The sequence below is a fragment of the Notamacropus eugenii genome, chromosome 5 (assembly GCF_028372415.1).
Source record: "Notamacropus eugenii isolate mMacEug1 chromosome 5, mMacEug1.pri_v2, whole genome shotgun sequence".
Lineage (NCBI taxonomy): Eukaryota > Metazoa > Chordata > Mammalia > Diprotodontia > Macropodidae > Notamacropus > Notamacropus eugenii.
The window spans coordinates 319,170,891-319,198,228 of record NC_092876.1 but is presented as its reverse complement, the minus strand read 5'-3'; the positions used below and the strand labels follow the sequence as shown (position 1 = coordinate 319,198,228).

General features: G+C 36.2%; 1 protein-coding gene across 3 annotated transcripts in view; it reads left to right on the top strand.

Moving 5' to 3' along the window:
- Positions 1-27,338, top strand: part of CYP27C1 (cytochrome P450 family 27 subfamily C member 1) — a 36,935-nt gene that overhangs the window by 4,108 nt on the left and 5,489 nt on the right. For 2 of the 3 annotated variants that reach the window (XM_072613440.1, XM_072613439.1), the window contains exons 2-7: positions 5,153-5,343; positions 7,517-7,716; positions 13,062-13,271; positions 16,985-17,148; positions 20,094-20,260; positions 20,764-20,842. In XM_072613440.1, the coding sequence (XP_072469541.1) occupies positions 5,153-5,343; positions 7,517-7,716; positions 13,062-13,271; positions 16,985-17,148; positions 20,094-20,260; positions 20,764-20,842 (1,011 nt within the window). The remainder of the gene's footprint in view (positions 1-5,152; positions 5,344-7,516; positions 7,717-13,061; positions 13,272-16,984; positions 17,149-20,093; positions 20,261-20,763; positions 20,843-27,338) is intronic. The other variant, XM_072613441.1, reaches the window with a different exon arrangement.

Here is a 27,338-nt window from a genome sequence, read left to right as displayed (position 1 = left end):
AATTCATTCATTCTGACCTCCTCTCTTTTCTTGTCTCAGAGGAAGAGCTAATCCTACCCCCAGTGATATGTGATTGCTTGACAGGTGTCCTTCCCTGCTTATCTCCTCTAGGGCCTTGCTCTAGCTGTTAATCTCTTCTCTTGCATGCATCTCTAATCTCTTCCTTTTCTCTGACTCCTTCTGAACTGCCTAAAAATCTGATCTCAGTCCTAAAGAAAAATTTACCCCTTTTCCCCCCTCAAGCATCTCTCTCACCTTTCTCCTCCATTCATAGCCAGGCCTCTTAAAAAGGGTTTCCATGTTTTATACCTTTGCCTTCTCACCACCCATTTTTTTTCTCTAGCCGTTGCTATCTGACTTCAGTTCTCACTATTCTTCACTCTTCTACTCTGTAAAGTTATTAATGATCTATTTACCAAATCCATTGTCTTCTATTCATCCTCATCCTCCTTGACCTTTCTACAGGATTTGATTATTAACTGTCCCTTCCAGTTGGACACTCTTTTATTTTCTTGGATTCCAAGATGCGATGCCAATCCCACCCACACCCCTCTCAAATCAACCAGGATGCTTTCTGGCAAAGTTCATGTGGTACAGTTCACAAACAATAAAAAAAAATTAGCATTCCTCTATAAGGATTCATGCCTATGATAAACTAGTAGGTCTGGAGAATACACTCACTTCCACATATATGCTACTAAATTTCATGAATATCACATTTTACAAAGTTCTTATAGGTTACTGTTGGTCTTGGTGTATCTAAAGGCCTTCCTGAATCCAAAGAAAATAAAGAAAAAGGAAAAAAAAAATCAAACCTTCATGCTCAGAAGGAAAGTCTAAGTCTCATAGACCTCCCAAGACACTGGGCTCTCCTTATAGGGATTAAGGAACCTGGGTTTGACTGGAAATTATCTCCTCACTTTCGATGTGAGAAACTAAACTATCCTGGATGAAAATTTCCTTAGGTCCCTAAAATGCACAGGTACATGAAATTTCTCTAGGGAGCCTTTAAACACATATGGCAATTCATTTGGAAGTTTGGGCAAAAAATTTCATCTGGGACCTTGCTGATGAGGGCTGGACAGGGGGATGAGATGGATGAAATTCTGAAATCCCCCAAAGACCAGAGTACAGGGGCAGGTTGCCTGGAATGAATTCACGGACTCAAGCATTCTTGAGGTCAAGGTAAAGATTTATTATGCTATTCAGTGGGCGAGAGTTCTTAGGGAACCTGCAACCTTAGAGGGGTACAGGTAAAGTTTATATAGGATATTCTATAGTAAAACATGCCAAATATGTTGCCTAGGTGATTCAGGGCGGAATTAGGGAGTGGCTAAGGAGTGGTTAGTTCTTAAAGGAACATGCATTTTTTGTATCTACTGTGCAGGTTTTACCCAGAGTTCATCGGGTAATAGCCCAAAGAGGAGCTACATGGAGGTATGGTTTTAGGCCTGAAACATCACTAAGTCAACTAACGGTCAGGACCGACTAAGGAATACCAGGCTGCTCTCATCATTGTCTTGTTAGACAAGATAAATGTAAGGGAGTATATGTATGTCTACATCTAGGATACATATGATTAGTCAATGAGTAGTAAATGTCGTTATGACCTAGTATACTGCCAGTTCAGCCAGTCCACCAATAGTTCAAACTAATATAAGTGCAGCTGGCTAATGTATCAGGAAAAGAAATGTTTTGCTAGATCAGGTTGTATCCTTGGGCTGCAGAGAAACTTCCTGGGATAGTGTTTTGAGGCTAGAGAAAAATGTGATTTTTAGAGAGAAATGTGATTTTAGAATTGGGGTCCAAGCACATGCATCCAAGCACCCCATCATTGCCATTTCTAAGGCACCCATAATTTTCACCATGAACACATACATACAGCAGTCTAAATAGAAGTTCAAAATCACTCCTCTCTAATAAGCAGACTAACATTAAAAGAAAGAGGAATCAGACATACTCAGCAAATGCCAAAGAGATGTGTGGTCTCCCCCAAAATGGATTAAGCACTTGAGATTCATAAGACATGAGGAAAACCTTATCCTCCAAACCTGCAGTCCATAAGGATCCCATACAAGATGTCTGGACTCAAGTCACAATGACACAAGCAATCCAGGTATGCTTAAAAGTAAAAAAAAAAAAAAAAAAGATATGAGCTCCCATTGGTGTGTATTAAGCAAATTGTGAACCACTGGTATTTTAGAGACATAAACTCTGCACTGCTTCTATTAGCTTCCGTACTTATAAATGGATACAAGATTGCAACAGAAATCAAAATATAAGTATTTGACCAAGCCAAACTTATCTCAAAAGAAAATGGTCTGATTTGTAAAAAAAAAAACACATAATGGAAAACTGACATCTAAAAAAAGAGGAAGAAAAATGCTAATTTTCTCTAGTGTATCTCATCTGGGGCATCCCAGAAGGAGATTACCAATGGAAAACTTCTCCAGTGGGACACTTCAGATGTGTAGGGCACCAATTATGTACACTGATGTTGAAGCTCTCACAGTGTACCACCTCCCTCAATATACTCCCTTCAATCTTCACTTTTAGCTTTGCTCTTCTGGGGGTAGACTGTAGGGACAACACACCAAGTGGCTTCTACTACTGTAGCTCATACTTCCCCACTATTAGTCACCTAGTATCATTTAACTCAGAGTGAAGAAACTGACTAAGATCATATAATAACTACAAAATGTTAGATACAAAGTATTCCCTTCATACGGCCAGAGTGTACTCACTCACAAATACAGCATCCTTGGGAAGACAGAGATCAAACTGTACAGTCCTTGGGAAGTTCCCTTTTGTTGGGAAGATTTCTTAGCTCAGCTTCCAGAGTCTGCTTCTCATCATTGCCAGCTCTCTTCTCTGCTTCCATGGTCCCTAGTTCTCAAAGCTTCTTTTCTGCCTTCAAGTGCCTGTCTTTTCTGTATTTATAGCTATCTGGAGTGTGTGTTTTTAGTTGTGTTTTCAATTCTCGTGAACCGATGAATTCTCAAACTGCTGGATTGAATGCCTCCTGCTTTGCTATTGAACACCATGGCCAATTGGGAGGAAAAGAAAGAAGAGAGAAATCACTTCTCCTTTGCAAGACTCTTATCCATAGGGAGCTGTCTTACAGTCCTTTCACTAGGCAACCTGTCTAAGACTTAGCTGTTTAAAGTTCACAGAAGTATGGTTAATTTGTTCAGCCAATTGCATTGTTCGCCTCTTGACTCAGAGACCCTTATAAAGGGGATGTTATAAAGTAACAAGATATTACTTTTTTATCATATTAAAACTTAGTGCTGTGTAACTATTTTCTATGACCACACCAACTGAGCCAGGAGGGGTGGGCAGGATTATATTCCCCTCATTCTTTTACTTGTGTGTATGTTTTGTTTACTTGTGTATATGTTTTCAAGAAGCACTTAGGTACCTTGAGAGCAGGGACTATTTCATTTATGTCTGTATTCTCAATGCCTGATGCATAGTAGGTATTTAATAAATGTTAGTTCATTTATTTGATTGCCATGGTTGGATGCTGTTCCTTACGCCTGGTATTTTTCCCTCCCCTTTCTTTTAAAGCTCAAATGTTATCTCCACCATGAAGCCTTCCTTCCCTGCTGCCTCTATTTGGTAACTACCTTTAAGCCCTTAGACCTCAGATCTCACATAGCACTTTGTTGAAATGGCTTTATGTGCTTAATAATTTTATATTAGAGCTCATTTTGGATGGCTTCTCTCTTACTAGATGATAATGCCCAATTAGGGTAGAGACTATCTTATTCCAACTTTAAATCATACTTAATGTTTGTCACAGTGCTCTGAACAATTTTGGGGGTGGTCTATTACTGTGATTTTGTGGATATGGAAAATCCTAATGTGGAAGTTTCCCTCTACCAATCCAGATCAGTAATTCTGTCATTTATAGGTTTAGAGAATAGCCTGTAGCACTGAGAAATTAAGTGATTTGCCCATTCTCACAGAGCAGATATATATCAGAGGCAAGACTTCTGACTCAAAAGCCAGCCCTCTCTATCCATTAGACCATGGGGCCCATGATCATACGTTTTAGAGAGTCTGTGAACTTGAATGAGAAAAAAATACAACTTTACTTTTAATAACTTCTAAAATGTAGCTTTCCCTTAAGTTAATGAATTTTTGAAAGTCATTGTGAGAAGAGATCTGTAAGTTTCACCGGACTGCCAGAGGAGTCCATGCCACGTAAAAGGTTAAGAACTCCTGTATTAGGTTATGTTGCCTCACATTCAATGTAAAGTAGATGCTTAATATTGTTAATTTGCTTAGTTTGTTGAATAAAATTTGTTTATATTTTATCTTCTTTTCTTTCCTTTGGTAATTCTCAGCATTAAGTATTCCTTGTCTGGGATAATTGTTTTCAATTATAATGAAAAGTGTTTTAATTCATCATCTGCTTGCTAAATTCTGTTCAACATACAGTATTAATTTTTTTTAGCATAGCTCCTTTTCTACTTATTAACACCTTCACTTTTAGCCTACCTTTAGTTTATTCAACTTAAGCTCTAGTTTTATCTGCATTGCTGAATTATCTACCCTTAAAAAAGCTATTAGTTTCAGGGAAACACCCTGATTTTTTAAATTCAAATTAATCGTAAGTACTTTCAAGAGACAGGTGACTGCTCTACTACTCTTGTAACAGGTTCACTTTTATTTTACTTGAACAACACAATAATATATTTCTCCTGGTACTTCACTGTACCAAGTAAATCTCTTACTTCTGTCTTAGGAATTGAAAAATATCTTTGTCATATGAAAACATAGGTTTATTTCAGTAATATTAATAACTTATTTGCATGAATTTTACTGTTTACAAAGTGTTTTCCTCAGAACAGTCCTGAAGCAGGTAATGATAGAAGTGCTGTCCTCACAATATTGATAAGGAAATCAAGATTCAAAGAGTTTAAGTAAGTAATTAGGTGGTAGAACCAAGATTTAAATCATGATTTTCCGATTCCAAAATCAGTGTTATTTTCACTATACCATTCTGTAGGATAGAGACTTTGATTTGTGACATATCATATTTTGGCAAAATCAGGAAAAAATTTTTGTGAAGGTGTATCTTTGTAGAATATTTTGTTTAATATGTATTTTTTTATTCTTTTCTGATTTCTCCATGATATTGCAGCAAAAGCACACACTGGAGTATGGGAAAATCTTCAAGTCTCACTTTGGTCCTCAATTTGTAGTATCTATTGCAGACAGAGACATGGTGGCTCAGGTTCTCCGGGCTGAGGGAACCACTCCCCAGAGAGCCAATATGGAGTCCTGGCAGGAATATAGGGACTTACGAGGGAGATCCACTGGGCTTATTTCTGCGTAAGTACGTACATGTGTTTAGACTGTGTCAGTAATTAATGGATCTCATGCAGGTTTGTCTAACTATTCAGGTTTACCCTATTCTAAAAAATCCTTCCCTTGAATCTTTCAGCTTGTCCATTTACTGTTTGACACCCAAATGACAGCCTATTTTCTCATCAATCCATTTCAATCATGCTTTTCCTATCGTGAATGAACTGAAGCTACTCTTTCTAAGGTTATCATTCCAATGACTTTTGTCAGCCTTTCTTTAGCACTGATCCTTATGACCTACTAGGTAGTCTTTCTGGTCTTGGCTTCATAAATGCCACATCCCTCTGCCTCTCTGTCTCATTCCATAACCTCTCCTTTGGCTCCTTCATGGGTTTCTCATTTTCTTTCTAGCCTCTTAATGTGGTTTTTCTGAGGTGTTCACATGTAGCTTCAAACAGTATGGTGCAACTTTCAGTATTCCTATGTAGTCATTGATAATTATTGTAATAAAAAGACTCTGTCCTTGGTCCTTTTCTCCTCATACAGTCTTTCCCTTGGCAGTCTTATTTATTCTCACAGCTTCAGCATCTGCATCTAATTATCACCTGTGGCTACAGCTCCAAGCCCTTCTGTACTCTGAGCTTCAGATCCAAATCTTCACCTGTTCCAAGTGGGACATTTCCACCTGGACATCCTACTGGCATCATTAAACTCTGCTCCAAACTGACATCACTATCATCGCCCCTACAATTATTTTCTTACAGATTTCAGGTTCTATTTTTTGGTGCAACCACTTGTTTATCTGGTTCTACGTGTTCATAAACTTTAACTTCTCCCTCACCCTCCCCTCATCTACATAGTCAGTTACAAGGTCCTGTTGATTTCATCTCCATGAAATCTCTCAAGTCCATGCTTTCTTCTTTATTGATACTGTCACATTAGTGTAGGCCTCTTTACCACCCACCCATAATATTGTAGCAGCCTATAGTGTAGGTCTTTCCACCTATAATCTACTCTTCATATTTCTCTCCCAACCTTCCTTATTCATAGATTCCTCTGCTCAGAAATCTACCGGTGACTTTCTGTTTCCTGTAAAATCACATTCAAACTCCTTTGCCTGGTATTCTTGCTTTCTCTTCATTTGTTGAATTCCTACCCATCCTCCAAAGTTCAATTCAGATGCTGCCAACTTATCTTCCCACTCACTTTCCCATTCAAGCTTCACGCAACACTTTGTTTCATAAATCTGTAATGTGATTTGTTGTGTATATTGTATATCATAACTGTTTCTTGTGTAGAATGTATAAGGTCCTTGAAGGCAGAGACTAAAATATATTGATTCTATTATATTTTATCCTTGTTCTAAGGACTATCACAAAGGGGCATTATTCAAAATAGTCTCAAGTTATTTTTCTTATTTGTATAATGTTTTAACTGTAATAAAGTGAAGCTAAAAATTCTACAGAAAGGAGATATTTCTCAAATAGCATGTTGCAGTTTTAGGTATTCACATATAGCCAATGAATAACATCATAGTTTTTTTTAAACCTTCAGACAATGGAGCTGGAAAAGCCTGCTAATGATCATTTGATCCTATTGGCAGATAAATTTCTAAACCAGTGCTGGCCAACCAGACCATAATTTGAAACTAAAATTCAGCAGTGTCATTAACAAAGTGCTGCAGTAATTTTTTTAAATGTTCATATGACTTAGGTTTGAGTATTTTTTCACTGATGTTGATTGGTCTGCAATACTTTTATGTATCATTATATTATAACTTCAGGGCTTTCAAAGGATGAAATAGTACTTTTAATGACAGTGTCAATACAATTCATAATAGCAACTATTTTTTTCTTCACATTTTTAAAGTTCAGACACACAGCTCTGAATAGCCAAGGCTCAAAAGGTTTACAGTGGTAAGCCAAATGGTATAAATGGTTGTCTGTTCTTTTCTTAATGACTTCCAGGGATAAAGATTCAATAATCTTTGATTCTAGCATGTTATTACTTTCAAAGTCAAAGAGTGTTATATCCAAGTTTCTCCTCTAAATTTCATTTCATTTATTGTTTAGTCTTCCTGTCTGAATGATTGACAAATCTAGCAATTACTTCACTGTCATTGAGAAATTCTTCCAAGTTCCTTGTAATTCCTCACCTGTACACACTTATGTAAAATGACTAGAAATTATTTTTTTTTTAGGGAAGGTGAGCAGTGGCTTAAGATGAGAAGCATATTGAGACAAAGAATTTTGAAACCCAAAGATGTGGCTATTTTTTCTGGAGAAGTCAACCAAGTTATTGCTGATTTGATTAAAAGAATCTACATCCTCAAGAGCCAGGAAGCAGATGGAGAAACTGTGACTAATGTTAATAATCTTTTCTTCAAATACTCAATGGAAGGTGAGGCATTTAACATATAAGATTGGGAAAAGAAATAAAGATGATTGAACTTTCATAGAGATTCATGTGTTTGTTTATAGGTATCTGTTTTGGGGTTTTTTGGGGTTTTTTTTGAGGGGTAAGGAGAAGGTCTTACCATAAGATGGGTCAGATGATACCAAATAATGTGTCATGAAAGTATGTGGTTGCTTTCTCAAATGCTACTTTTCTGTTGCCTATTCTTCTGTGCATTCTACAGAAAATTAGAAAGTTGAAGAAGGGCAAATAGACAAGGATTTGAAAGTTACCGGAAGGCTGTTTTTGTTGTTCAGTTGTTTCCATCCTGTTCAATTCTTCATGACCTCATTTGGGATTTTCTTAGCAAGATACTGGAATGGTTTTCCATTTCCTTCTCCAGCTTATTTTGCAGATGAGAAAACTGAGGCAAACAGGGTTAAGTGCCTTGCCCAAGGTCCTTCAGCTAGTTAAGTGTCTGAGGTCAGATTTGAACTCAGGTCTTCCTGACTCTAGTGCTCCATACACTCTTCCACCTAGCTGCCCTTAAGGCTATTTAGTATAAAGTTAATAAGATCTACGCACTTAAATAGCCACTAATGATGTAGAGGTATAGAAAGTCTTTAAAATGAACCCAGAAGACCAGAGGTTGAGTCACAGTTTGGCCGCTTGTTAGCTGTATGACAACCTCAGGCAAGTTACTTCACTTTTTGGGCCTCAGTTTCCTGATCATCATATGAGGAAGGCAGACTAGAACAGCTCTAATAGTCTCTTATAGCAGCAAAACCTAATTATTAATAAGCATAATGGTGACTGATTATCAAGTTTAAATTAAATTGAACATTCTCTTTAATGAAATAAAGAGGTGTGTACATATATTTTGGAAAGATTTCCATAAGAAAGGTTAACATTTTTTTTAAAAAGTTGTTTTTTTTTAACTTAAAGAGATAGGCTTCAGTTGTGTGGAAAACTCACTTATATCAGAATACCTTAAAGGTAGGAAAAATGAAGTTTTGTTACATCTTATTGAGAAATGTTGTTTGTTAAAGCTACTGAATGAAATTTCCTTGTCAGTGGCAGTAGGAAGAGAGTTGCGGGGATTTCTTCTAATTTGACGATGTTGTTCAATAATATTGTCTGCCAAAGAATTCTGGCAATGAGCAGACAAGAGTACACTTGAGTCTTTCCACACAGCTGTTTTTTTGGGGGGGGGGCAGATTTATAGATATCAGGAAATATAGAAAGATTCATTCTGTCCTGATGAACCTATACCAGCAGCAAAGTCATCAGAATGCTTGTCTAAGAAGGCTGGAAAAGTCACAGCCATTAGTGTGTGCCATCAGTTAATCCAACCATAGTCATATAACTGGAAAAGATTTTAGAGATCATCTTAGTCCAGGAGTTGACATCCTTTTAAGAGAGAAAAACAACTTTTGGTAATTGTCTTAAAACACAGCTCTTCAGATATATATGGATATTATATGTATGTGTGTATACCAGTTGATTCCAGAGAGATATGGTGTCAACTCCATCTACACTGCACATTTTGATTATTTAATTTATACAATTTAACATGAAAGACCAAATAATAATAATTAATTGTCCTGAGAAGGCCTTTGTAATAATGCAGAAGTTTGGCCTGTGAATTAGAGCAAGGACTCTAAGGTTCTCCCCTTTGAACATTAGTGCAATTATATTTGCACAGCCTGCCTTACATATAGTTACAACAATCCTGGAGGGTAAGGTGATGCAAAGAGAATTATATTTGTGTTAAAATGGTAGGAAGAGCCTGGAAAGTATAACTACCAGGCTGGAAGAGAGATGGGGAAAGGAAAGGGAATTGTTGAACCATTAGTGTAACTGAGGAGGAGATGCTGATGTGGGGAATCCCATCTGGAATTGTGTGCTTTGGGTAGTGAGAATGGGGCATAGGAGCAGAAGCATGAAAACCTGACTTGGCTCTAAGACTAAAGATTCTTTATTCCTATGAAAAATAAGGAGATGAATTAAAATATAGGTACGAAGCATGTTCTTTATTTTGGCAAAGTAGCTTCAGGTATCTACCTAAAAGGGCTCTTGGTTGCTAACCTCTGATACAGTCTAATCTCTTCATTTTACATGTAAAGAAACCAAGTCCAAGGGAAGACTTGTCCAGTATCACACAGTTAGTGACAAAACCAGAATTTTCTCTGATCTCCCAGCTCACAGTGTTTTGAATTTCTTAAAGGGCTCTCTCATTATCCAAATGACAGATTTTTTTTTTTTTGAGAGAAATGAGTTAGGAGTCATGAAGACAAAAATCTTGCCTACCAGTCATGACTGCCTATGTACAGCTAAGTAAATCTGGATGAATGACTGACTAAGGTGGACAAGTAAATATTGCTTGAGATTGGAGTGGGCTGCTCTCTAAGGTCTCAGAACTTGGGGGAATAGTGAATGTAAGAGCAAACCAACTATGACCTAATGTCTCAAGAGAGTAGCCTGAAGTTCAGAGAAGTTAAGAGACTTGATCATGGTCGCACAGGTAGTAATGTCAGAGACAGAACCTAAATCCAGGACTTCCTGACTCCATATCCAGCACTTTACTCATTAAGCCACACTGCCTTTCGTCATACTGCTATAATCTCCTAATAATGAAGGCTAACACTTTAAATTTTGCACCTATGTTGTCTTGTTTAATCTTCATAACAGTCTGTGGGATGGGTGCTGTTATTATCCTGTCTTTATAGATGAGAGGGTTGGACTAGATGGCTTTTAAGGTTCCTTGTAGATCAGAATCTGTGATGTTAGTTTTTTTGGCCTATAGACAAGGAATTTCTTGGAAAGTCAGTCCTTGAAGAGACTTTAGATATCACTGAGGCTCAAAGAGGGAAGGTGATTTGTCCATGTTTATACAGCTAGTAAGGTAGCAGAAACGTTGCTCAAAAATAGGTCCTTTGCCTCTGGGCCAATGCTCTAGCATCCTATTCTTTCTGTGCTATTCTCCCAATCTGGGATATTTCTCTGTCTTTGCCCCCTTTACCTCTCATGAGGCACCTTCTATTCTCATAATGTCCAGAGTCCTCTATGTTGGTGCCTTTTCCAGTACATTTCAATTTAGTTCAACTCAGCAAACAGTTATTAAGCATCTATCTATGATGTATAAGGCCCTGTGGCAGGCCTTGGGAATACAGAAACAAAGACAAAACGATTCCTGTCTTCAAGGACTTTATATTCTCAGGCCTGTCTTAGGTGGTGCCTTATTTTCTAAGCCCATTCCATTGTTCTTCTCCTGCCTAGTCAGTTTAGGAGTTAAGCTAGTTCACCCTAAAATGCTAATAAAATAGCTGTTATGGCCTTATATACCATCCCTTCCAGGGTTATTTCCATTTTAATAGTATTCTTTATCTCTTCGTCCAGAGGAATCTCTCTCTATTGGTAGAATTTCTGGCAGTGGCAGTGTGATCAGAAAACATTTTGGGGTGGCAATTAAGGTTCCTGATGTCCTTCAGTTTACACAATATATACAGTCACCACCTTCATTTGCTTGAAAAGTCTATCCTTCCTAGTTGTCCCTGGGATTTGGCCTTTTCACACCAGCTCTACAGATACTCCTTTAAGCACTGAGGTCAGCACCCATCATTATGCCCCTCATTTGAGGAAAGGAGACATGGTGGGTGATGAAAAAAGGGATAAAAATCTAAGAAATTGAAAGCATGTGTACACAAGTAGATGTTTTTATAGATTATTTTTAATTCTAAGGTAGAAGAAATTACAAAACTGAAAAGGGAAGCATATATAATATAGATATGTAATTTTTGAAAAATCTTTTTTCTTTAAATATGGTGAAATGCAGTATATGTCACATGTATATTTCATTTCAGGATCTGATTTGAAGTGATAGCTTGAAGTATATGGAAATGGATATAGATAACGTGGTATTGATACTCATATTTTATAAGAACTTTCTGATTTAATGAGATTCATAGAATGTTAAGTCTAGAAGGAGCCTTAGAGATCATCTACCAGGAGTTCTTAACTTGATGTCTGTGAACTTAGTTTTTAAAAATATTTTAATAACTTTCTCAATATATTTGATTTTCTTTGTAATCCTATGTATTTTGTTTTATGTATTTAGAAACATTATCCTCAAAAGGGTTCCATAGATTTCACCAGACTGTCAAAGAGGTCTATGACACCAAAAAAAAAAAGGTTAAGAATATCTCATCTAGCTTAGCCCCTTTTATATTTGAAGAAACTGATTCATAACTCTTTAACACCTCTCTGGCTTAAGGAACCACTGTTTCAAAATGCTGACCACTTAGAAAAAAAACTGTTGAATGGAGTATGTGATCAATCTTGGTAATAACATTTTGAGGGACTGACAAGGTGTGGCATCTTTTTTCTCTCCCTGAGACTAATGAATATAGCTGTATAATAACCTGTGTACCTGCATTATCTCTTTGTTTCTATCTTCTATTCATTCTTCAACAATCCTGTGAGTCAAAGTCCCCAAAGATAGCCCCCCAAGTTATTAAATGTAGAGGGTTAGAGATAATAAAAAACTCAACTAGTCTCATGGTCTTTTGGGAAGGAGTGGAGCAGAAATAAAAGGACCTATCTGTTCTAAAATATTTATAGGGGCTCTCTTTGTGGTGACAAAGAACTGGAAATGTGGGGATGCCCATCATTTCGGAAATAGCTAAATAAATTGTGGTATATGTTCATGATGGACTGTTACTCTGCTGTAAGAACTGATGAGCTCAGTGATTTTAGAAAGGCATGGAGAGAGCTCCATGAAATAATGAGGAATGGAATAAACAGAATCAAGAGAACACCGGATACAGTAACAACAATGTTGTTTTAAGAACGTCTTTGAGCAACCAAGTCATCCTGACTGTTAGAAATACTCAAACTGACTGCAAAGATCCTATGAAGGAAAGTGCTGTTTGCATCCAGAAAAAAAAAAAACTACAGTGTGTATGTGTGTGTGTGTATGTATGTGTGTGTATGTGTGTGTATGTATGTGTGTGTGTATGTATGTATGTGTATGTAAGTGTGTGTGGTTGGGGGGAAGAAAGTTACATGAAAATTTTGTTGTATATTTGAAAAGAGTAGCAAGTTGTACATAATGAATCTGCAATTTCAGGTGCAATCCTCTTTCTATTCCACTTTGTTATGGAAATGCTTGTTTTATTTTTTAAGTTCAGAAGCAAATAAATTTTTAAAAAATGAAGCTGTGATTTGTCGGTTTCTAGTGACAAATCTCCTAATAAGCTTTTGAAACTCAGCTTTATTATTTTAACTTAAGCCTTGGTAATATCATCATTTCAGAAGAAGGCTTTTTAAACTCTTGCCTTTTTCCTGTCTAGGAGTGGCTACTATTCTTTATGAATGTCGTTTGGGCTGCCTGGAAAACAATGTGCCCCAGCTGACTGTGGAATACATCGAAGCACTGGAGTTGATGTTTAGTATGTTTAAGACCACCATGTATGCAGGAGCTATTCCCAAATGGCTTCGCCCATTTATCCCTAAACCCTGGAAAGAATTCTGCAGATCCTGGGATGGACTCTTCAAATTTAGTAAGAGAAGAATTGAAGGGTCACTTTTTGTAAAACTAGAATTGGCCTGACTGCCTGTTATACATCTAATTATCATCCAAGACAGTGAGTTATTTATGGCAGAGATTGACTTGATGTGAAATATATTTATGGTAAATGTTACCTGTATTAAAAGACCATTAGCTCAGTTTTAAGAATTAGCATGAAACATATGAATTATGTGTCTGAATAATATTCTCATATACACCAGAATTTATATATCCAAATAAGCATTCACTTTTTCCAACAGTACAATCCATGGATTAGATTTTTTTTTTTAATTTCTCATTTTGAGTTGCTTTTCGAGCCCATGGCATATTCTTTTAAATATTCATAGTGGTAGTAAATATTCATGTTTTGGGGATGAAAATGATTTTTCAGAAAGTCATTTGGAACAAAAGCTGTTGAATGGAATATGTGATCAGTCTTGGTAATGACATTTTGAGGTGTGACATCCCTATTCTTGGTAAAGAAATGGAGAACTACAGCTACTTCTTGGTAAAGAAATGGAGAACTACATGTTGCAGAAGACATGGTTAATTTGTTGGTCATCTTGTGTAATTGTTTTTCTTTTCCATAAAGCCTAAAACAAAGTGTTCAGAGGGCCAGGGTATATATTGGGAAATTACTCTTAGTTTAAAAAACAACACAAGGAATCGATTTATAAAAATGAAAAATGATATAGAAATAGATATGGAAGTAGGGGATCTCAGTATCGAATCCTACATTTTATCCCTCAAAAGTTTAACTCATTTAACTGAAATACTATACATTTTCTGTGAAAAAATAGTAAATAGCAATGCAATGTCAGGATTTATAATAAATACAAAAGCAATGAAATTTAATGAGAATTTTTTTTACAAAATTAAATGCAGCTATAAATTATACTAATTTTCTTGTATGATTCATAAACTGTCTCAAGAGGCAATTTGAAAGGAGGTTCCAAAAAATGCTCAAGAAGTGTCAGCCATTTGAAGAGGACTCCTTTGAAGAAGAATGCCGTGTGGATGTATCAATTCTGATATATGTGCTTTATTTATATTCATATTGCTATGAAGTCAACTGATTGTCTTGATTGTCACCTGACAGGCTTTTTCTCCCTACCTTGATCTTCTATCAGGATGCACACAGTGAAAGAAATTAAGTGAACAATGCATGACTCTGTAAATTCTTTCTTCACTTGCATTTTCAGTCCAAGTGATATTGTAAGTTTTCTTTAAATGATTTTAAAATGGAAGAGATTTTTCAAATATTTTATTTCACTTTCTGTTCTGTTGAATTTATTTTGAACATATTCAGTATCTCCTGTGGCCTTGTTTACAGGTATGATTCAAAGAAAAGAGGGTACCAGTGCTAGAATTGGTTTTTTTTAAATCAATTCATCAATAAGCATTCATTAAGTACTAACTATTAACTTACTATGTTGGCTGCTGGGGATAAAAACACAAAAGTGAACCAGTCCTGGCCTGAAGGAGTTTTCATTTTAGTCAGTTTTGGAAGAGAGAGAGAGGAAGGAAAGCAATGTGTGTGCATGTATGATATTTATGTATGTATATATGTATTTATGTATATATGTATATATACATGAAAAATAAATACAGTGTGATTGCAGTGGAGGAGGGGCACTAGCATCTGGGTAGATAAGGAGAGATCTCAAGTAGAAGGTGGTTTTTGAGTTAAGTCTCAAAAGAAACTAAGGATTCTAAGGGACAGGGGAGAGCCAAGAGCATATTCCAGGCTTGGGGAATCTTCCCTGAGAGGTATGAAGATGGCAAATGGACTGTCACTATGTGGTCCAAATTGATTGGACCCTGGAGTCTGTGAAGAGGAGTAGTGTATAGTAAGGTTGGATAGGTAGATTGGGTACAAGTTGTGAATGGCTTGAAGAACCAGAGGAGTATATGATAACTCTTAGAGGTAATAGGGAACCAGTGGAATTTATCAAATAGGAGAGTAAAATGGTTAGATGAGCACTTAGGGAAAATCACTTTGTCAGCCTATGTGGAAGTTGGATTGGAGTGGGAAGAAACTGGAGGCAAATCAGAAGGCTGTTTTGATAGTCCAGGAAAGCAATAATGAAGGCCTGAAGTGGGATAGGGACTATATAGAGTGTATAAGTGGAGAGAGAGGGGACAGATGTGAGAAATATTATAGAAGTAGAAGTTGTAAGATTTGCCAAGAGATTTTATAGATGGGTGAAAGTGAGGAAACCCAGACCACATCAAGGTAATGGAATTCCAGAAGGGTAGTGGTGCTCTTGACAGTAATAGAGAAGTTAGGATGAGGGGAGGGTTTTGAAGTAAAGAAGCATTTTATTTTCAACATGTTGAACTTGAAATACCTATGAGATATCTACTTCAACATGTCTAATAGGTAGCTAAGGTGATAAAGAAATGGAGTCAGGAGAGACTAGGGCTGGATGGGAATGCAGACTGAATTCAGGAAAGGAAGGTGCCTTTTGTTGATATTAGAATTTTTCATAGGACAAAATATGGGTGATGGGTTTTTGAGAAGATTTTGGCCTGTTCCAAGCCCAAGTAGCCAAGCTTTGCTGTTAGTGAGAATCTTCGGGCTGTGGAGAAGCTGCTCCAGAAGTATTGGCTTACTGTGTGCTATGAATAGGGGTAACATGGCAAGGCAAGGAGTAGGGGAACCGTATTTCCTAGTTTGGTTTTTAAAAAATTTTACAAGGGAACAGAATGGAATCCATTAGTGACTTTTTCAAACTCTGAAAAAGCTCTGTGTTCTAGAATGATGATTGCTCCTGAATCAGACAAGTGTAATTACTGTATCCGTGTAGGTGGATATTTTTAAAATATAATACTGGTTTTGTATGCCAGAAGTCGTTATTGCACTTCTGTCACTTTATAAAGGCATATATACATCTTCATTTTGGGTACACTTCTTTTTAATGGGATATGTTGTTTCTTCACCATAGGAAACTTTTATTATAGAACTTTCTCTGCCAATATGATCTAGCACCTGTTATGTAATTTGTAATTTAGAGGATTGCCCCACGCAAGGGATTAAATGATTCTCAAAGAAAAACTAGTCAGTCTGTGTCAGAGCAAGACTTGAACTCAGATCTTTCCAACTGCAAGGCTAGTGCACTGTTCACTCTAGCAAAGGTTCTTAATTTTTTGTGTCATGGATCTCTTTGGCTATATGGTGAAGCCTTTTCAGGATAGTATTTTAAATGCATAAAATAAAGTACACAGGTTTACAAAGGAATCCAGTTATATTGAAATATAGTTATCAATATTATTAAGAAAAGTTCACAGATCCCAGGTTAAGAACCACTCCACAACACCACATTGCCTTTCCACTTATATATCCTACATAGTAAACATTCCTGACAAGCAACAGTGTGTTTTTTCATGTTTTCTATATATGGTGAAACCATTACCTTTTAGATTTTTTTGTGAAACTGCTTTATCCTGAATCTAGCTTGTGCGTATTTAGATAAATAATTAAAATATAAACGGAATGTCTATGCCTACATGTTCATCTTTTACATGTAAAAGTGATCAATTGAATTGGGTTCTGTTCCAAGGTCCAAAATTGTGTTATCCTCAGACTAATAACCGCTGAATGGAGTTGTCTCTGGGGTGGTCAGGACTAAGGTAGAATGACATCTAAACTATAGAATGTATTTAACTAAGCGTTTTTTTAAAAAGAAATTTATTGTTAAACAGGCCAAATTCATGTTGACAATAAGCTGAAGGACATTCAGTCCCAGCTGGATAGAGGAGAAAGCATAAAAGGAGGACTACTTACACACCTCTTAATTAGCAAAGAGCTAACATTAGAAGAGATCTATGCCAACATGACTGAAATGCTCCTGGCTGGGGTTGACACAGTAAGTTTTCCAATTTTGTTTTGTTTTCTTAAGAGACAAAGCTAATTTTAACTTGATAAGCCTCCACAGTCCTATGGAGCCCCAATTTTGAATTTTAATTTTAATTCAATTTGAATTTTAAATTAATTATTCTAATTATTAAACTTTAAGAATTATTAAACTTTAAGAACATTGCATAGTTTAATGCCAACTGAATTTTTGCAAAGATTTCCAAAAGAAAACCACTTTTTTTACAAATTAAAAAGTGAAGGTACACAAAGAGATGGTGAAAACTTTTGTATAGCATTTTGTAAGGTCCCTTTTTATTGGTTTCTAAGCCTTTTGCTTATGTAGTATGATGCTGGGAGTGTAGAAAAGATGAGGGTATAATTTCAACATAAAAAAGCTCTGTTGTATAATCACATTTTCTCCTCCCCTATGGAGAAGACTAAGGAATGAGCTCTGGTAGTGATGAGTAGCTTGAAGCTATTTCAATATTAGGAAAATGAGATGTGCCATTTGCAAAAGTTCCAGATATTTTGCAAATAATTTTCCATGCCTGTGTGGAACAGGTCTTTTTGAAATAATGCTAATTAAGAAAACATCATATAGAATAGGGTAATTTAGAAGCAATTATGATAGTCTTGGTCTTGGGCAGAAAATAGGAGAATAGTTTGGTTAATTGGTTTTCATGAATCTGGCAGGAAAGATATGTTTTGTTTATATAATGAAATAACCCCTTATGTTATTATTATATCTTGGTTTTATATGTATGTATATATTTATATAGATATGTACATATCTATTATCTATATGAAATGGCTGGCATATGTTTGTTTTTGTTTCTTAAGATCTAAAAGGTAAGAGACAAAGCCTGCGAAACTTGGCGTAGAGGGTAGAGAGAGCAGGAAACTCTTGGATTGGGAATAAGTTGAGAAAAGCTTCTGGCAGGAAACTCCAGAAGTTCTTAGATGCAGTAGGATATTGCTCAAGGCTCCTTAATAGAGAGAAACAGGTTTTCTGAAAAATGGAAAACAATGTTTCTGGTGTTATAAAACAAAGATCATTTTACTAAAAACTGTTGTGTTATACTGAAAGTAGACCAAAAGAGCTTAAAGAAGTCCAGACGGACGAAATTTAATTAAACAAGAATTTATTAAGTACCTACTGTGTATAAGTTAACTATGTTAGGCTATGGAAAAACAAGGACAAAAATGGAAAAACTGTCTTTGCCTTGAAAGAGCTTATGAGAGAGTGCCAGTAGAAGAGGATTTCATTTTAATTACATATTTGTTTTTTAGGTCTATATACTATCATTTATTTACAGATTTATTTTAGGTAATATTCAGCTTACAGAACATCTTAAACAGTTATTTTTCTAACACTGCAAAGGATCTTTTATCATGATTGCCAGTATCTAAGATTGCCTACACATGTACTTTCCTCTTGCCACCTAGTGGCAGCTACAAATATTACAAGGAGAAAAATGGAGAAGGGGAAAATTCAGTTACCAAGAGGATTCCCAATTTGGGTTTATCAGTTGATAAACTGTGACAGCCCTCCTATTCACTTTCATATTGCCATTTTTGTATAGAAGTTCCTTATATTCTTTTCACAGACATTTATTTAGCTTTAAAAATTCCCTATGTTTCAGAGATCTGTGGGTTTATTTATTTTTATCAAGATGCACACTTCTGCTGATCCAGGTTGCAGCCTCTCCATGACTTTCTTTGAGATGATAAATTCCTTCCCCTGGAGCCACTCTGATAATGAAACTCAGAATTTAGCTATGCTGGGACTGAGCTCTTTTTATAAAAATCCTTTAAAAACCCTGAAATACCTAATACAAATCTTGTTTCAGGGAAATAATATATTGGCTAACATAACTCAAATTTTAGATACTGGAGAAAGCATTTTTATTGTGGAATACTGTCACTCATAAGAAAATGACACAGAATCACAGAGGTGATAAAAAACCAATATTAGTATAAACTTTGAGGTCTAAAGGGGATGAAACAAATTAAACATAAGTAGCTAGAAATATTATACTGTTTGAGAATCATGCCAGAATCAGAGAATTGACAGTGTGGCTATAAAGGAAGAAAATGGTATCCTTATATATAATAGGCAGTCAATAAACGTTTGTTGACTTTATTTGATGAACATATTGGAGCAAAATGTTGAGCTAACAATACCTTGCATCCCCATCTCCAGAGGACCAGTATGGTTTTAATCCATACGCAGAGGTCCAAGTCTAGACTAGGGGAAGTTGATAATCATTTTGAATAGGAATGTTTCCTTTGAATTGGTCATTCTGATTCTAGGAGGTCTACAAGAAGCCAGATTTGTTCTCAAGAGGACTTAGATGAAGAGAAATTTGAGAATCCTTCAAAAAGCAGGTAGCTAAACTAACATGATGCCAGAGTACCTGGCAAGAGTTTTCATAGATGGCAGACTACTGGTGTTCACTTTCAGTTTCCTTAAAAATACGAGTTACCCCATGCAGTGTCAGACCAATGCCAAATGTGGCCTCTGGAGGAATTCCATCCTGAATCTAGGGACCAGTCTAACCCGTTTTAAACACTCTATATTTACTGAGATAAAAAAAAAATGTATTCAGAAATAAAATCACTTGCTGCTCTTTATTAAAAATAGCACTTATAATACGTAGCTGATTTTGTCTTTAAGAATATTTAGGTTGTGGGGTTTTTTTCTGTGATAGAGTTAGAAAGAGGGATATTTATTTTGGCAAAGTAGGGAGTATTGTGCAGAAATAGAACATGATGTGGTGTAACTCCATTTGACCTAGATGCTTGGCATAATTCAATTACTTTATACCTACATATGTAGAAAATGGAATGCCTTATCTAGAAATCTCCTGGTTTTTGAAGCATTTAATTTTTATTTGTAATCCACTTTAATTGTGCTTACATGTATGTTTTTTGTTTGTTTATTTTTTTTATTAGACTTCTTTCACTTTGTCCTGGGCTGCATACCTATTGGCAAAACATCCTGAAGTTCAGCAATCAGTGTATCACGAGATCATTAAGAACTTGGGAAAAAAACATGTTCCAACTGCAGAGGATGTCCCCAGAGTACCACTGATCAGAGCTTTGCTCAAGGAAACCCTAAGGTAGAAAGCTTTCAAAAGTCATGTCAAGAAATATACCTTTAAAGCTTCAATTCTTTTTCAAATGTGATTATAATGAACAACTTAGAAAGCCAGTTCCTTTAGATCTTGCATCTGCTCTTAAGCACTTAAATCTTTTATCTTTGTACAGTAAGATCACCATTCATTACTTAAGCTTCTGGATTATTCAATAGGGGAAAAAATTCATGGCAAAAAAGTGCAATGATGCACTGCTTAAGATATGTCAAGGGCAATATTTTCATGCCTGACTTGCTATCTTAATTTGCATGGTATTTTCAGGATCTAGCTATTGTACAGTATACCACTTAATTTCTACAAAGTCTATTAGCATTCTACTAGCATTCATTAAACAAATTTTTTTATTCCAGGTATTTTGGGGGCTATTTATTTGAGAGAATTATGGTTCTAAAGCATGCTGTTATTTGGGATACAAATTGTTTACCTTTGCAATAGTTAAAACTATTTTATATTTTATTTCTCTCTAGGTTATTTCCAGTTTTACCAGGAAATGGGAGAGTAACCCAAGAGGATTTAATTATTGGAGGATATCTAATTCCCAAAGGAGTGAGTCTGGCGTGCAGTCAGGGGAGGTGGTTGGGACTGTAATCTGTTTTCTGTATTTACGTAGGGAGAACTTCATAACATCCCCTTTTTTTGGTAGATATTTTGTTGTAAAAAGGGAGCTGAAAGAACTATGAGGTGAAACATATAATGATAATATTTTGTCTAAAAGGGACCCTGTTATTGCTGAAACCAAGAGTATGATTTTCCCCAGTGTTCTGCTGTAGGAAGTTCCCATAGCCTTCAGAACATTGACTTTAAAAAAAAACAAAACCAAAAAACCAAAAGTAAAGAGCTAACAATAGTGCTTGACACATTCCCCACTCCTTTTTTACCTTCCCTTTTTAGATTTTTGTTTTTTTCCATTTTAAATCTTTTTTAAAACAATGGCGAATATTTATTGATATGTGTACAAGATATTGGGAAGGGTGTGGAACTTGGGATACAAAAAAAGATAAGGAGTCAATCCATTTCTAATTAAACAATTCATGAACTTTGAAAGATACATAAACATATGATAAGTTTTTATAAAACATGAGAGCTAGAACCTAGAAACCATCTAGTCCAGAAGGGCATTGAGTTCCAGAGAAGTGAAATGAATTTCCTAGACAGGCGTGGGAAACCTGAGACTTGAGACCACATGTGGCCCTGTAGGTCCTCAAGTGCAGCCCTTTGATTGAATCCAAACTTCAGAAGTTTCAGCTGAAAGTCTGCACTTGAGGACGCAGGAGGCCACATATGGCCTTGAAGTCACAGGTTCCCCACCCCTGTGACCTAGGGTCAAATATAGTCAGTGACCCAGCTAGGATTTAAACCTAGGGCCTTGACTTCCAAATCCCACACAATTTCTATATTACATAGCTTAAAAGAGAGGTCACTTCAGGTTCATGGCTCAGGAGAAAACTTACAGATAGATGAATAAATGTTTTTTGAAATGAATTGATGTGAAGTGAATTATAGTCTCTATTTGAATACTTTCAGTATCAAGTAACTCACTGCTCCGTGAAGAACTAACTATTTAAATAAGGAAATGATAAATAGAACATTTATTAAGCACTTAATTATGCACTAGGCACTGTGCTAAGGACTGAGGATACAAACAAATACAAGGAACAAAGTAGTCCCAGACTACAAGAAGTTTGTATTTTGTTGGAGCAAGATAGCGAAGGGGAAGATCAAGAAGGGTCAGGTGTAGAATGCAGGCCGGAGAGTGATGTAGTGCTTTGGTTGTGGCTACCAGGAGGCAAAAGCTCATCTACCAGAATTTGTCAACCTAAGGGCAAAGTTCAGGGTTCCAGTAGGAAGGGAATGAGGATGATGACTGAGTGTAGGTTGCATGGTGCAGAGCTGGCTAGAAAGGACAGATCTAATTATTATGAAGATAGCCTTATTTTAATCCAAAACTTCGTTTCCCCTTGATTTCTAGTCATTGGTCCCAGTTCTGTCCACTGGAGACCCACACAGGATAAGTCTGATTCTTTTTCCATGTATCAATCCTTTACATAGTCCTTCAAATGTTCCAAATTTAACATGGCTAGGTTCAGACAAAATACATCAGAGGTTGTGAGCAGTTCAGAGTACAGTGGACACTCTTGTTGTGAACACTATACTTTTAATAGAGCCCAAGACATTAGCCTTTTTGTCACCCATGTAACACTTGACCCTAGCAAGTGTACAATCAAGATCTGTGCCTTCATTCCACCTCAGAAATACCATCTTACCCTTGATGATTACTACGCCCATAAATGTTCAACCTCTGTGATTCAGAATTCTGAAATTCTTTCTCTCCTTCTGCCTCACTTTTCCTAATCCTATTTTTCATTCTTATGAAAAATCCTTATGGAGTGACTCCAGGTCACTCCACCCCTCCTGCTTTTCCCAGTCACTTGTGTTTTGGTTTCCCTTTTCTCCCTTCACAATATGGAGTTAATCAGTTCAATTTTAAACTATACACTCAAGTCACTTTGTCCTGTCACCACTCCTCTCTTCCTAAATCTCAACCCTGGGTTATTCCCACCATCTGCCTTTGTAGTTTCTTTTCTTTGTTGCTGAATGCCTCTGTAGAAAGCTGCATAATCATGCTCGCTAAGTATGCTGCACATTGATGTTATCTCATCTGAATCAGGCCATCTTCACTACACAGTAATCCTTTTATTCTTCTATGAATGGTTTTTTTCACACTTCCCACAGTCTCTTCTCTTGGCTCCTCAAGTCACCTACTTCTTCCCTCTCATCAGAGAACTCCTCATACTTTACCAAATGGCCTTCTGCTATGAGCCTTTTCTCCTCCCCAATTCTTTACTTAAATTTCCTCTGTAATATCCCCCATTTTCTCTTCCTTTCCTCCAGTCAGAGGAAAAGGTGGCCCTTTTTCTATTATGAGGTCCACCCCTTTCCTTGTACTCTTGATATATTCCCTCTCAAACCTCTGCAAAGCAGAAATTATGCACCAAAGATAAATTTAAACTGTATCCATGATTTAGGACACCTAGAACCCAAAAGAAGTGCTGTGGAAATCCCAGTTTCCCACTGCATAGCTCTGCTCAGATCAGGACAGATAACCAGAGCACATCTGCAGTTCTCTAGACTATGGCTGGGCAGGAGTAGAGCTCAATAATACCGCATCCCACTCCCTCCTCCTCTCAGGGTCTCAGAAACTCAAACTACAAAAATCATTCCCATAGCACTAACATGGAAGCTTTCTGAACTGCTGGTTTAAGGTCAGAGAACTGAGGAATAAAAGGAATGGGACAGGCCACGTGGGCAAGACCCAGGGTATGTGGGGGTTGTGTAGCACTCCACTAAGCCTGAGGGAACTATTCTGCCAGTTCTGTTCACCCAAAAGTCACTTGGGGCAGAGTCCTAAGCTGCTGTATGGTGAATTGTCCAGAGTGGGAGGAGGCTAGGACACTTTGAGATGTCTCTCAAGGATACCACAATCAGAGGGGAGGGAGTCAGAAAGTAAGTAATGGGGAAAATATGAAGAGGGAAAAATTGAACTTACCAAAAGATCTCAGGAGAAAAATCTCAAAGGCCTTGAACACAAATAAATAAATCAATGGGAAAAACATGAACATCAGAAAGAAATATGGTTTCAAATGTAGTAAATAAGTTCAGGCATCTTTGAAAAAAATGCTGCAAAAGCAAAGGAAAATGATCAAGCACTTGATGTAATATGGAAGACCCTATGGAAGTGAGAATATGGAACCACAACACACTGTTCCTGAGTGATTAAAAGGAGAAATGAAAATTGCAAGAGGAGAATTTATGGTCTGCACAGTAAAAATAATCAGCAGAACAGAAAAACTAGAATCTACAATGTCAAGCCTCACCAAAGAAACAAAATAGAGAACAATAGACTGGAAATGCAAATACATAGAAGTGAAGGATTACCTAGAAGAAAAGAAGCAAAAAACAATAACATTAAAACAAAAATATGTTCACCATGCAAGCAAAACATCCTGATCTTAAAGACAGGATTCATAGAACAACCTAAGGATCATAGATCTCCCAGAATACGATAGGACAAAAAAACCTTAACGCCATACTCATGAAATAACATAGAACTTCTGAACGTAGAGAATGAAATAATGATTGAAAGAATTCATAAGTTACTAGCAGAAAAAAAAACAAACCAAGGATGCAAACTCCAAAACACATAGTGGTTAAGTTTAACAATTCAGTTCTGCAAGCAATCTGGAGAAAGATCTTCAAATACAAAGGAAAGGAAATTTGAATAACATAGAACTGTTCAGCAGCCACTGGAAAACAGAAAACTCAGGAGGGAAAGGAATGTGTTTGGAAAAGTAGTGGAGTCTCAGGATATAGCCCAGGGTAACTGATCTTGCAAATCTGATCTTAACCATAAATGAAGAAATATGGATGTTCAAAAATAAAATGGCATTTGAAACATTTTTAGAGTTTTTAAATGCTCTTTTTTCTCCATTAAAAAAAACTTACTAATATCTTCTTTACATCATTATTATTTCCTTTAGTGTCCTCCCCCTCCAAAAGAGCCATCTCATATAATATTTAGTATTTTTAAGACAGAACAAAAGGAAAAAGAGAAGTAAATCAACATAACTGATCAGTACATAAAAATGTCTGAAAATATGTGTAATGTATATTACATTACACATGTACATTATGTGTAATGTATAACACTTGTGGATCTCCCACCACTATGGAGGGATGGGGTAGGGCTATCTTCTCATATCTCTTCCTTGAGCCATGCTTATTTTTTTATAATGCTGAAATGCTGACTTTTGATTTTGGGTTTTTTTTTTGTTTTTTTTTGTGGTGGTGCTGTTCGTTTACATTGTAGTAATCGTTGTATGTATTGTTTTTTGGCTCTATTTAAGTCACTGCATCACTTCATGTAGCTCTTTCCGTGTACCTCTCTGTTTTTCACAGTCATCATTTCTCACAGTATTCAGTCATATTCATGTGCCACAGTTTGTTTATCTGTTCCCCAGTGGATGGACATCTACTTGTTACCAATTCCATTCTATCACAAGAAATGCTGTCAGAAATATTTTGGTGTATGTTGGGACTTCCTTTTTATCAGTGACTCCTTGGAGTAAACCTTGCAGTGGAATCACTGGGTCAAGAGTTATAAACATTTTTAGTCACTTTATTTGCATGATTCCAAATTGTTTTCCAAAATGGTTGTATTGATTCAAAGTGTCATCTGTTTTAACACAATCCCTTTAACAGTAACTATTCTCCCTTTTTTGTCATCTTTGCCAATTTCCAGGATGCGATGTCAAACATTGGGGTTGTTTAGATTTACATTATTAGTGATTTGGAGTATTTTTTCATATTGTTGTTAATAGTCTGCAAGTCTTCTTTTGAGAATGATTTGTTTATATTCCTTGATCACTTATCTATTGGAGTATGACTTTTAGTCTTACATATATATTTCTACATGTTTTCTTGTTCTTTTTTCACCAGTCGTGCCTCCAATCCTACACTTAGTTGAAACACATAGATTCAGCTCTAAGTTCTCCAGGGTTGTTATGGACCCAGTAAGAAGCCTGGCATCTGTCATGGGAGGACTAGATGAGCTGAGTGGGGAGAGGGTCACTACTAGATTAGACACAAGGTGATGAATACTTTTTAGTCACAGCAATTCATGAAACTGCCTACCAAGGCTGCAGCTGGAATGGCTGAAGAAAAAATCTGCTTTGATAAATTTACAAATAAATATTTCATTGATATCTTCTGTCCTTATATCAGTTATTTGTGGAAAAGGAATGCACAGTTATTTATGGGGAGGAAATTTTCCCCCTTCAGACTGATTCCTCCTTTGTGACAAAGCAAAACAATTAAGTGAAAATATCTGATATAGTGAATCAAATAGTGTACATAATCTGTCTGAGTAGCCTCCCACTTCTCTGCAACGAGGATCAAAGCAGACTTCATGATCAGTTCTCTAGCACCTTCATTGATTTTTCAGTTACTCAAAGTCTATATTCCTCTTTAAAATCCTTTTATTTACATTTTTATAATTATTGCATATTTTGTTTTTGGTTCTGCTTATTTCAGCGTGCATCAGTTCATACAAATGAATGACATCACTTTACTTCAGTTTCCTCAACTATGAAACAGGATTGTTTCACAGTCACCTCCCAGGGCTGTTGTGATGACCAAATGAGGTCATTTTTGTAGCATTTAGCAGTGCCAGGTACATGGCAGGTGCTTTGTGTTTGTTTCCTTCCATTTATCTTTTAACCTTATTTTCTTTTTTATTTCCAACCTGAATAACATCCTTCATGATATAAGAAAATAGAAATGAAAAAGAAGTTAAATAATTTTGCTTTCTCTGTCATCCATTTACATCTACACATCCACCTCTAGCAGTGCTCCTATTCATCATTTCTTCCATTTCTTATGTTCAGCATCACTTTAAAAGCCACAGTTTTTGTTCCTAGTATATTTTTGCAAGCCTTAACCCACTCAGGGATTTTTGTCTTCCTAATATAATTTTTAGAGGCCTTTTATGTTCTTATTTGGCTATAGTTATTTTGAATGAAACTTCTCTTTCTAGCTCTTTTTATTGGGTTTTGTTAGTAACATACAGGATGTTGATGATTTGTGTAGTTTTATTTTTTATCCTGTATCTTTGCTCAATTTATTTCTTTACTTTTTTTAGATAATTCTTTTAAGCTTTACCTCAATAGGTCCCATATGTTTTGGTGATGTTTTTATGCCCCATTATATGCACCAAGTATCCTAGCACCTAAATACTTAAAGAAAAAGTAAGTTGGAGAAATAGATAGTAAAACTATAATAGTAGGGGCCCTCATTGTATCCTTTTGGACCTAGATAAATCTAACCAAAAGATAAACAAGAGAAAAATAAGTATTTGTATAGAAGTATAGAAAAATTAAAGATGATAGGTCTTTGGCAGTTACGAAATGGGAATAGAAAAGGATTTGCCTACCACTAATCTGTGTACAACACCTTATGTGGCTGATAGTTTCAATGTGATAAATTT